We start from the raw sequence: 12745 nt of genomic DNA on the forward strand, positions 1-12745 counted from the left end.
ACTGATTAATCGAACAGCTAGAACCGAAGTTATGAACGATGTAACGTTCTATGCTTACGCCTGTAACTTACTTACACTACTTAGAAGGTCGATGTTGATCAAAATCTTGAGAAGCAGATTTCATTAAATTCTGTATTATTTTTTGTTCTCTCACGACACACGAGACTTCTTAACTACATAATATTACTACCCGCTACTTACTCTGCCGAATCAACGTTAGTGACTGAGTTAGCGTCATTTAAGAAGTGACGTAATTTGCGTGATTTCCATATCTTAGCACGAACGATGTAACGCTTTATTCTCACGTCTTACTCTACCGATCCAACGATAGTGACTGAGAGTTAGCATCGTTAGCGTCATTTCCGTAAGAAAATTTCGTTACCAATTGGTTTTGTTTCAGTCCAAAAATATAGTAGGTGCGGCAAAGATGTTTTCACATCAAAAGTTTTTTGTTTCTACATGTTTTTGGAATAATCTTGATCACGATTGAAAACCGTTGTCGATAAAATTTCATTACTCACAGCTATTGCTAAAGTTATTTTTCTCCGTAACCCATTTTAAATGACCCAACCGTATTCAATAACACTTAAAATTAAAAAAACTTATTTTGAATATCTAACCGATTTTCTGATAAAGTGATATTTTTTATTTAAGCATTTAGGGAATGTGATGTCATATGCACACCTCTGTGATGTAAACTGGATGGAAGTTACGGCCCATTAAATACCTAACTTTATTAAGATAACCTAATCAACAGACTCAAATAACTTAGCCAACTTGAACTACAGACTTTTTATAGTGTTTTTTTTTTTTTTTTTTTTTTTTCTCCCTATATTTGTATAGTTCACTAGCCCAAAGTAAGGTGTCACTTTCAGTTACGTCTTTTTATGTTCAGGTTGTGCTCCCAGACCTTGCAGTGATCAGAATTGGTGTTTACGACGAAAATGGGAAACTTCTGGGTCAGAGAATTCTACCAATGGATGGGCTGCAAACAGGTAATAACAGCTAGTCAAATTTCTTAAACTACCTTGCCATTAGTTCTTATTTTCTGTTTAAAATATATTTAACAATGGTGTGAATTCCACTCAACTTTCAAAATTAGTAGGAACAAACGTTCCACTGGAAACTGAAGTCTAATTTTATGGTTGCGGCATATTATAATGCATTGCAACGGCCATTGCATAATTATTATATAACGGCTCTTGTCGGACTCTTTACCCCTCGCACGTAAGTTTATCGACTGAGTAATTGCCATGTAAGGAAGTTTGCGCCTAATTTATAGTCCACTCGAACAAGATCTTATTGAGGAAACAGCGCCAGAACACCACTGAAGTACGCGACTCGAATAATACACACAGTGGTTTGGTATTTGGCTGAAAAACCACCTTTAAGTTCAAGAGAGAGAAACTTGACTCTCTTTCGTGAAACCTTCTAGCAAATGAGAAAAACACTATAGATTCACTGAGGCTGACGCTCTGCAGCACTTATCTAAAGAAGCCCTAATTTGCTGGCTTTTTACTGTTAGATAGAGCTGAAAGGATTACTTAGATTTGAATTTCTCATTGTCTAGTACAGTGGTAGCCAACCAACGGCCCATGAATAATTTTTATACGGCCGCGCGGAAAGTGAACTAAAACAGCATTTTAAATTTTTTAATTATTTCAAGAACCATGTACATTAGACGTGGAAATAAATGAATTTAAAAGACTCTAGAGCTCGTTGTGGTGAATATTACTGTTGAAGTTACGAAGCAACGTGTTGATGTTGTGAAATCTATTTTTTGTATCAAATATGTGCAGGCCCGACCAGAAGTAGAAAGCAATCACCAAGAAAGAGAAGAATGATGATATCCAGCTCAGGACCCTGGGTGTGCCAAGCCGATACCAGATGTGACCCCCTGGGGGAGTTGTCATGATTTACAGCAAAAAGCACTATTTGTGCGCGAACAGAGAAAATTCATTTCTGGGCATGTCAACAAGCATAATATCCACCGCTTCAGCTACAGTATATGGATAGCCCACGTGATATGCAGTATATTCCAAAAAAACGAAGTGAAACAGCTATAGCGGAACTAAAAATGGAATGTAACGGAAATGCAAATGTTCAAATATAGTCAAATTTTGTATTGTTGCAGTCATACTTCCTGCAATTAGTATTGCAGGAAGTATGACTGTGTAAAAGTAAATGTGTTCTGTTATTCACACTGTTCATTCTTACTGGGTTAATACTAGACCAGTGGTATCCAGCCTTTTACTGTACAGGGGCCATATCCAGAATTATATTTGTTTCGCAGGCTGCACTGAGTGATTCGAGAAAAATTAGTATGCCTTGTGCCAGTGGCATAGCTGGGGGGGGGGGGGATCCACCACCAGGTGGCACTTTTCACGTGAGACAATTTTATCTTTCAACAATTTTTTTATTTATGTTGTGAGAGGTTGTTTTTGTTGTTATGTTAAGAGGTTGTTGTGTTGAGAGAGTGTTGCTAGTTGTGAGAGGAGTTTTTCTAAAAATTGATTAAGAATTACCTAAGATCTACAGTGAGTACCTTGCATTTAAGAAATCTTGCCATACTGTCTATAGAACAGCAACTGAGTGATGAAATAGACTTCGACAATGTCATCGACGATTTTGCTAATAGAAAAGCAAGAAAAATAACACTTTTCTTGCTTTTCTAAATAAAACTTTATTTTTGAAGTTTTACTTCAAAAATAAACAGTGTTTTAATTTATTTCCCTATACATCGTTTTGACTTTTTGTAGTATTTCTGGAGTGTATTGAGAGGGGCAGTAAACCCAGGGACTGCCCCGGCCGGCAAAAGCCCTAGCTACAGTATTGCCTTGTTCATTTCATCTTTAAAGTAAATTAGTATGTTACATTTTCAGTGAAGTGTACTGCATGTACACTTTTACGCAGCCACTAAGGTCAAGTAGAAGGCGCGCCATAATTGGAGTCCTGAAACATTTGAATTTCCATTACATTCCATTTTTAGTTCCGCTATAGCTGTTTCACTTTGTTTTTTTTGGAATATACTGCATATCACATGGGCTATCCATAGCTGAAGCACTGGATATTATGCTTGCTGACATTTATTTATTTTATTTTTTTTTTTTTAGGAGCATTAGCAACTAAGGCCATATTGCTCCGGGATATGCGGTGGTCATTCCCTGACCTTTCAGTATTTTGTGGTCACGGGCTCGAACCCCAGTGTAATCAAGAAGCATGTGCTACGCACTGCTGCTCCTTCCCACCTGGCTATGGAGGCGCCGCTTGCTGGCATGCCCAGAAATAAATTTTCTCTGTTCGCACACAAATAGTGCTTTTTGCTGTAAATTATGAAAACTCCCCCAGGGGTCACATCTGGTGAGTATGGGCTTGACACACCCAGGGTCCTGAGCTGGATATCATCATTCTTCTCTTTCTTGGTGATTCCTTTCTACTTCTTTCTCTCTCTCAGGGTAGTCCGGGAATTTTTTTTTTTTTTTTTTTGGCTGGTGCAGCATAAGCCTCTGGTTTCCTTGCACCATATTAGCTAATAATAATAATTATTATTAGTGTTTGCTAACGCTCCTGAAATTAAATGTTCTGCGCACGTTAACTTCTTTTTTTTTTTTTTTTTACGAACTTACATATTTTTTGCAGCAGGTGCAAATTGATTTTTGCTGAACATGCTCCTCCCTAAAATTGCACATAATTGTTTGCATTTTAATCGGTGGATTTTATCTGCAGCTGAAATTAGTGCATGCAATGCATTTTTTAAGGAGCAGAACACGTGTCTGTTAAATAGACTGCCCGAAACTTACCTTGTGATGGTAGCGTGGGTGCCCCACTAACCCCCTGCCCTCCAGAGTAAGGTCCACAGCATTTTCGCTGCGGAGTTTAGTCTACTTGCATCGCTAGCCCTATCAAATTTTCGTGTACCCCTCCGTGTCGCAAAGGGCGGTTTGTCTGTTGTGAGGGCAAAACCAGAGTCAATCCCAGTGGAAAACCTCACGACCACGGTTTGAGACTGCCAAACTCAATGCTGAATGCCCCTGGGAAAATTCCCATAAGGGTAGTGCTGGAATCGAACCTCGACTAGCTATTCTTCAAGCAGGCAACGTTGCCACCGTGGCCCCCATCTGCTATCGCTTTAAGTTCGGTATTTCACATCACATTTCTCACCAGTTGCATGGCTAGGGTGACGTGTTGCTAAACTTCCATTGCATTCCATTCTTAGGTGCCACTATAGATATTTTCACATAAAAAAAAATGTCAGTATAAACAACAATCATTTATTATCAAGAATTCATTCCTGGAGCCTTGGTAAACGGAAGTGTAAATATCGTAATCCATTTCAAAGGCCAGGAAATATCTCTACCGTTGTTTTTTTTTTTTTTTTTTTCCTTTTGCTAAGTTTTCTGAAAAAGTACTTCCAATGGGCAAAAGTTGCAGCCAATAGCTTTGGCAAGAGACCAGAATGCTCGGCTACCATTAGGGCAGGAAGCAAGTTTTCTACTCTTAGCCTGATCAAACTCTAGTTTGGACTGATTAATAACTGCTTTACAATTGTTGCAAGCTTTGGTGTAGGCTGAAAATGAAACTGAAGAATTAGAAACAAGCCAATTACAATATGCAACATTCTTCTCTTGAACAGCCTTAGCACATTTATTGGAAAACCAAGGTTTAGATAAAGAACGAGATTTTAAAGTGGAGTGTGGGATAAAGGATTCCATTCCTGCAAGAATAATTTCACTGACACGACCTGAGCAAACGTTGACATCAGAAGTTTTGAAACAGTAATCCGACCAAGGAAAAGAAGAAAAGAAGTCTCGCAGGTCATCCCATTTTGCATTCTTGTAATGCCAAACAACACGAGGTTGGGAATAGCCATGAGATATAGGTTCCATTGGAGAAGAGACAATCACCAAGTTGTGACCTAAAGTGCCTAAAGGACCTCTCACTTCGACCGTGTACTTAGAAGGGTTGTTTGTGAGAAAAAGATCAAGCGTATTGGCTGTATGATTAGGATTGTCCAGTATTCTTGTAGGTAAATGAACAATCTGTGCTAGGTCATTAGTAATTGCAAAAGCCTCAGCATCTCGACCTGCTGGGTCGGTGTGACTAGAAAAACGGAAGCCAGCTGTAGTTGTGAACATTAAAATCACCAAGAAAAATTACCTCACTGTTAGGAAAGTTGGACTGGAGAAAGTCACGTTGCAAAGAGAGGAAGTCAAAGAGCTCGAAGTGATTAGTGGAGTTAGGAGAACGGTAGAGACAACAGATGAATTTGACACAATGAGGTAGAGAGATTTTAAGCCAGAGAAGATCAAAGAGAGGAGATTCCAAATTGCCAAGTCTCCCTGACAGGGAATATCAGAACGGGCATATGCACAAGTACCATCTCTGAGGTGAAAGGAATCATACAGCGAATAATTTGGGCATCTGAGATTAGCAATAGTTGAATCAACCGATAACTGAGATTCTGTCAGAAAAAGTACATGGGGTTTGGCAGACTGCAAGTGGAAATGGACATCATTGAGATTATAATTGAGACCACGTATATTTGTGAAATGAATTAGGAAGTGAATTAGGAAAAAAAATGAATTAGGGAAAAAAAAAAAAAAAAACACAGTTGAGTGCAAATTCATGTAAAATGAAAGTAAGTTCAAAATATTGATTGGGGTTGGGGCAGGGGGGGAGGATTATATTAAAAGGAAAATCAAATAAGAAACTTTTTTTTTTTAGAAAATTTAACAGAAACAACGATACAAAGATCTGACCTTCGTAATGGTTTATTCAGTAAGAGTTAACAGATATCGGAGGTTTGAGTAATCGTAACTAGTTCAGAAACTGATGTCTAGTGAGGAATATATATCCCCAAGAAGAGTTTGTGTTTATGGACTCTGGAAAAGGTGCTATAATGTGTTTTGGTGTAACAAGTGTAAGTAGTTACTGTCAATACTTATGGATAACGCCCACGAAGAACACAACTCGTTCAAAGTCTTGATTAAACTGGCACTGTTTAGTAGGCTAGTGCAGTCATGTATAACTAAAATTATACTTTATTCTTCGCAAATCAGTTCTCTTAATAGACATTCCGATCGCCTTAATTGACTAAGAACACAGTTCCTGTTTGGACATTCACGTATCCAGCATTGTGGTCATAAAAAGAATAATGATCACTCGCCTCTATTTTCCTACCATTCTTTTTATTATTATTATATTGTGCAAGGAAGCCCGAGGCTTATGCTGCACCAGCCAAAAAAAATTCCCGAGTTACCCTAAGACAGAGAGAGAGAGAGAGAGAGAGACAAAAGGGAATCGCCAAGAAAGAGAAGAATGAAGATATCCAGCTCAGGACCCTGGGTGTGCCAAGCCCATACTCACCAGGTAATGGAAGAACGATCAATAAGTCCTATAATGAATATAGGAACAAGGATAACATGACATTTTGAATTCCATTTCTCGTAAGTTAAAATATTATATTTAAATGAGTTTGATTCACGAACCGAATTAAAATGGGGTTAAACAATGCATGTTTTCTTCTTGTTGCACACAGGTTCATGGAGGCTAAAACCTGTTCGACAATACATGTTCTGCCTGAACATGTATTGTTGGTACTTGATACCCTATAATGTTCCCTGTTATTGCAGGTTACCGTCACGTGTCGCTGCGCACAGAAGGAAACTTCCACATGTCGCTAGCCATGCTCTTCATCTGTATAGAACTGAAGATCTACGTGCCTGATGGACTAGGAGGTAATATGAAGATTTTATTCTTTCGTCACTGAAATATATTGTATACTTTCAGTATATGGTAAATCTTCACAGAACTTTATATGTAGTGGTAAAATTCATCCATAGTTTTTACAGTGCATAAATTTTGTGGTTATTTGAGGTTGCCATCCATTTAGAGCTGACTCGCACAGTCCTTAATTGTTACTCTGTTGCAGATCTCATGGATGCCCTTTCTGATCCACGAGCTTTCCTTTCTGCCCAAGAAAAGAGGATTGCTCAAATGAAAGCCATGGGAATTGAAGAAGCTGACATTCAAACGAAGGATCTGAAATTAGGAGCAACAACAGGATCTAAGAAGGAAGAAGAAAAGAGAGGTAAGACAAGAGTAATTTTAGGGGTAAGCTAAAATAAATGAATCGGTATGCAGTTTAAACTTTCCACAGTGCATCATGGAAATTTTTATATAGGTTAGATATAACCCACCAGCCTAGCTAAAGGATGGAAAGTGAAATTTACTTTAAATATTTAACATTTTATTTTGCTTTATCGTTAAAAAAAAAAAGGGGGTAATGATCTGAGATCCTCCTGCAAAGTTTATGAATAGAATTTTTTCGATGTTATTGAAGATTTGTGCAAAGCTGCAATTCCCAAACTTATTTTCTAGAATTTTCTACAATAAATGACCAGAAAAATTTGCCCCATCTAGTGATATCTGCATAGAGTAATTTGAGAAAAATTATTTCATTTAATCTTCTCGGAAATATTCATAGATGTCTGAATTAAACAAGTGCTTAAACAAGTGAATTAAACAAGTGCTTAATTCAGACGTCTATTGAGAATTTTTTTTATGTAGTGAGAATTAATTCAGTTTTAGAGAAAAAGCTGTCCACTCTAAGAAGTGGATGGACATTTCTGTTTTTCACATTTATGATGAAGTATTAACAAATGCCGATTACTTTGCTGTTCTCTAGGTTTGGCTTTGATCTCTTGTAAACTCATTGAAAGGAGCATTAAGCTCCTTCAAAGAACTGAATTATTAAGTTGAAATTGTCAGCCAGTCAACAAATTCACAATTAAAGTTTGGAAGTAAACTAAAACTTACAATTGCAACTCAAACACTCCATTTATCGATCTAATGTTTAATGTCACCAATTGCTGCTAAATCAATTTATTGATCTAGCCCTTAAAGTCACCAATGGCTGGTGATTTCTAAGCACAAATATATGTATATAATAATAAGTTAGTTAACCTATGGAGTGCATTACATTTCGGCCACGTTAGCAAATAGTAATTATTCATGATTTATAACAAAAAGAAAAAAACGAGCAAAAAAGCAAATTTTTTGCTCGTTTTTTCGCACTTAGAACATTTCATTTCTGCCCATTTATTCCTACAACCATGCATGGCAAAAAAAAAAAAAAACATTATCCAATGATGAAGCATTGGATATTATATATGCAGATAGTATGGGAATGAAAATAATTCTCAAATTTCTATTGGTCTGATTTTAATGGAATTTATGAAAGCTGGACAAATCGTTTTAAAAGAGTGAAATATAAACTTTCATAGAAATCATCTATACAATGAGAGTCAAGTTATTAGATACGAAAGACGGACGGACAGATAAAGAAATGCCATATTTGTCGGCTTATAAGACATTGCAGCATGGAAGACACCCCCTAATTTTAGAATGGTAAATTTAAGAAAAAAAAAACTTATTGTAAATACAATGGAAATTTAAAATTCAATAAAAATAAAAGCCAATAAAGAAAGGTATAGGATTATTACTCTTATTATTTTAGTATTATTCAACTTCAGATTCATTACTGACTTGATCATCATTATCCTCAACATCATCATCCTCTTCACTAGTATCATTGTCACTCTCATACAATAAATGAACTTCAGTGCAATCCATTGCATTACTTATACATTTTTTTAAAGGACTTGACCACAATTTCAGTCTTAACATCATGCCATGACTTCAGCACCCATTCACACCCTTGTCACGAATCATCTCAGTAGGCAGTGGTCCAAAATTTCGTTCTGCTCCCATGTTCTTTGGCATATTATACTACTTTTAGCTTAAATCCAACCGTATAAATTTGCCTTCTTGATGTGCCTGCAATGAAAGGGACTTGGGGGTGGTTGTGCAGGCAGATATGAAGTTCTCTGAGCAGTGCAGACGGGCTGCAAGAGTAGCTCATGGAGTATTGTCAATGATATACAGGAATTTTTCCAGCAGGGATAAGGAGGTGATTATTCCATTGTATAAGGCGATGTCAGGCCACATCTAGAGTACTGTATACAGGTCTGGAGGCCTTATTTCAAGAAGGATGTAGAGCTGCTGGAACGAGTACAGAGAAGGGCAACAAGATTAGTGAATGGAACAAAGGACGAAGAAAGGCTTAAGTTTTGCAAATTACAGTGTCTGGAGACTAGGCACCAGCGAGGTGATCTGATAGAGGTGTATAAAGCCTTGAATGGTTTAAGCATGCTCAATGCTGATGGGATTCTTCCTCTAGCTCAGAAAAATCACTTGAGAGGGCATAAATTCAAATTGAGGAAAGACAGATGTAGGATAGACGTGCGGAAATTTGCCTTTAGCCAGCAGGTGGTTGGTTGGTGGAACAGACTTCCATCCCTTGTGGTGGAGGTTGATAGCCTAAATAAGTTTAAGGCTCAGCTGGACAGGTATTTTGAACGAACAGAGGGGTGAAGTGGAAGTGGGTTTTTTTTTTTTTTTTTGGCTGATGCTGCATAAGCTTGCTTTCTTGCATCAAGCATTAGCATTACTAATGCTAATTGATTCGGGCTTAAATGTGTAACTGGAATTCACTTGTTATTCCAACAACAGCCTGGTAATTATTGAAGTGTAGTACTGTATAGTAGTTAACTCTCGCTTTTGTTCATGTGCTGTATTGTCACTTTCGGCTTCTAAGACGCAGAGTGATTTTTTAAGGTATTTATAAGGGAAAAAAATGTCTTATAAGTCCACAATATTGTAATTGTGGAATTTCTATTGATCCGATATTACCAAAAAAAAAAATTAATGATGCAAATATTTGATGAATTTCAATGTATTTTCAGAAGTGATTTCAGAATCATTTCTGAAAAGAAATTGTGCCAGCACTGATTAGTTTCCTTTATGGATGAATGTCAGTCAAGATATACTGGCATAAATACATCCCAACGAAAAAGACATTGTTTCCCATTTAACTTTAATGCCGTCATAAGTAAAATCAAAAGGGAACCTGCAAAAGTTGATAAATAAAAATGTATAAAGAATATTTTCAGAAATGGAAATAAATCCAGATACATTCTTGGATTTATGGATTTAGTATTAGCAGAGGCATATCATGTAAGAAAGCAAGCTTATACAGCATCAGCCAAAAAAAAAAAAAAATCTTCCCATTTCACCCATCCATTCACTCCAAAAGTTTGTCCACTTCTTCCTTGAACTTATTTAAGCTATCAACTTCCACAACAACAGATGGAAGTTTGTTCTGGCAGTCAACTACCTACCCACTGGCTAAAGGCAAATTTCCACACATCTGTTCAACAACTGTCTTTCCTCAATTTAAGTTTATGCCCCCTCAGGTTTGTAATCTGAGCAAGAGGAAAAACCAGACAGGACACCTCGCAAGTGCCTAGTCTCTAGATGCTGCAATTTGCAGAACTTAAGCCTTTCTTGGTAAGAGGACCCCTTCGTTCCCTCACCAATCTTGTTGCCCTTCTCTGTACTCATTCTAGCAACTCTACATGCTTCCTAAAATGAGGCCTCCAGACCTGTACACAGTACTCAAGGTGTGGCCTGACCATTGCCTTTATACAAGGATAGGACCATACTTACACTTCTCGGGGTGCTAAGCCCAAAAAAAACTTGCATGTATAAATATAATGAGAGAAAAACAATTACTTTTACCGATCTGTTTAAACACAAACATTGTAATACTGTGAAATATAAAGAACAGTACTGAACTAAACTCTGTGTCATGCATTGTTCGCACCTCTGGTCTTTAGGCAATAGAGCTGCTTCTGTAGAATGCACGAATTAAAAACTAATGGGACATTCCACAATTTACTGTGTCCATAAAACATTTACAACCGACTCCCACATACTGTATTGAGAACATAGTTTCACACTGAGGTGAGCCAAGATTGCTGAAATGAGAACAATGTTTGTTTTTGCTCCCCCAAGGCCTGAATCAGACAGGCATGGGTTAACTCCTTCTCTGCTAGAGGACTGTCCTGACAGCTTGCTAATGGTAGGAGCACTGCTGGCACTGTTCTGGTGCAGGATACTGCTAAAACCCCTTATAGGGTAGGATCAGCTGGCACTGTTCTGGTGCAGGATTGCTGGCACTAAGGAGAACTCCTGAGTGCGGGATTTAGACTCCAATCCACAAGAGTTGGATACTGCTGGCACTACAAGTGCGGGATTGCTGGTACTCCCCGAGTGCAGGATACAGAGTCCACTGGCCTCTGGTGATCATTCAGGGGCACCTGTCCCCTGCAACTTTAGCTCCCACTCCCAAACCACTATTTTCGCCTTACAAAGGGCGGACTCCCCTTCAACTTTCAGTCTGCTCTCCTTTCCCCTTTCTGTCCCTTTTTAGAGTCCAGGTCTAACGAAGGACCCTTATAATGTCACATCATTGTATCTCTGGAACCACTCAACCTATTGACTTGAAATTTTGCATGGGTTTGTACATCATGTTGGCCAATATCATGCCTTATTGATTGTTGTTGACAAAAATTTGTCTGAGAAATGGAGGGTAAATGTGTCGGGGGGGGGGGGACAAAAATGTTTTCGACAACTTATAGCTTATCATAAACCAGGAGTGGCCTACTTAATTTATGATGTGATCTACTTTTTTCCTTCAAAATGTGCCGCGACCTACCATCTTAAAAATTACATTGCACAATGTGCACAAATCGAGAGATGACTGTATATTTAAAATTCGTTGTGATCGACTGAAATTAAATCTGCGATCGACTCGTTGGCCACCCCTGTTATAAACCATTGGAAAGAGCTCAACAAGTAGGTTTAAAATATAATTTTAAAACATTTTTAAAATTAAAAATGGTGGCACCAGACAGAAAAATGTGAGTAATTTGTGCTTCCCCCCCTCTATTTCCATTAGCTATGCATTATTCGATGTATATTGAGGGAAAACTATTTCGATTGAAATCTATCATTTACTTTTTGCGTTAAAATTAAAAACCAATTTTTTATTGCACTTCGATAGCACGCTTCTTTGTACTAAGTAACTCTCCTTTTGGTGACAAAAAGGTTGCTAAATAGTTAGTTAATAATTCTATAAAGGTCATTTATAAATTTTGCAATGAGAAGTATTTTTTACAATTTTCAAAGCTAGAGTTATCCTGGCAAGGAGCTACTCAGAGAGCCAGTGTTGAGGAGGCAGCGGTGGTGAGGAGGCGCTTCTGTGGAGTCTTGCACGGCCCTCACCTGCAAGTCGCTTCTCCAGGAAGAAGTCTGAGTCGTTTCTCCCACCCTTGTCATTCACAACAACTGGAAAGACTGAAATAGACAATGTTTTCATTAGTTCCTCAGTTTTAGGCCAAGCCTGGGTACTATAAACTTTTCTCAGTTACCATAAAGCTCTATTTGAGATACTACACTAACGACAATTTATGACTACAGGCCCTTTATCCCGAGTGCTCAGCACTCAGTAGTTGGTTGACCGATTTATTACGTGTAACCCCGTTCTATGTTTCCTCTTTTTTTTTTTTTTTTTTTTTTCTCTAAACGTGTCCTCTGTCAGGAAGCTCAGGTGATCCTGGCAGAGACCAGCCAGAGTATGATGGGCAGCCTGGCTCACCTCCAAGTGATGGTGGCAAGCAACATAGGGTCCCACTAGGGGCACTGCAGCCAAGCAGCCAGAGACAACAACAAAACATAACACTACTCTGACAGAAATCAGACATTACACTTTTTCTGGCTTTTACAGAGATTCTGCACTTCTTCACAAAGTACCATAGTGCAGATGTGGGAAACCACCGGT

General features: G+C 38.1%; 1 protein-coding gene across 1 annotated transcript in view; it reads left to right on the forward strand.

Annotated features, from left to right (window-relative positions):
* LOC150084837 (1-phosphatidylinositol 4,5-bisphosphate phosphodiesterase-like) overlaps nt 1-12745 on the forward strand; it is a 314913-nt gene that overhangs the window by 254814 nt on the left and 47354 nt on the right. Inside the window, exons 23-25 of the mRNA XM_090376641.1 lie at nt 896-995; nt 6633-6737; nt 6932-7090. Of these exons, the coding sequence (XP_090232767.1) occupies nt 896-995; nt 6633-6737; nt 6932-7090 (364 nt within the window). The remainder of the gene's footprint in view (nt 1-895; nt 996-6632; nt 6738-6931; nt 7091-12745) is intronic.

This window comes from Mastigoproctus giganteus, chromosome 6, assembly GCF_048544385.1.
Source record: "Mastigoproctus giganteus isolate SK-2022 chromosome 6, ASM4854438v1, whole genome shotgun sequence".
NCBI lineage: Eukaryota > Metazoa > Arthropoda > Arachnida > Uropygi > Thelyphonidae > Mastigoproctus > Mastigoproctus giganteus.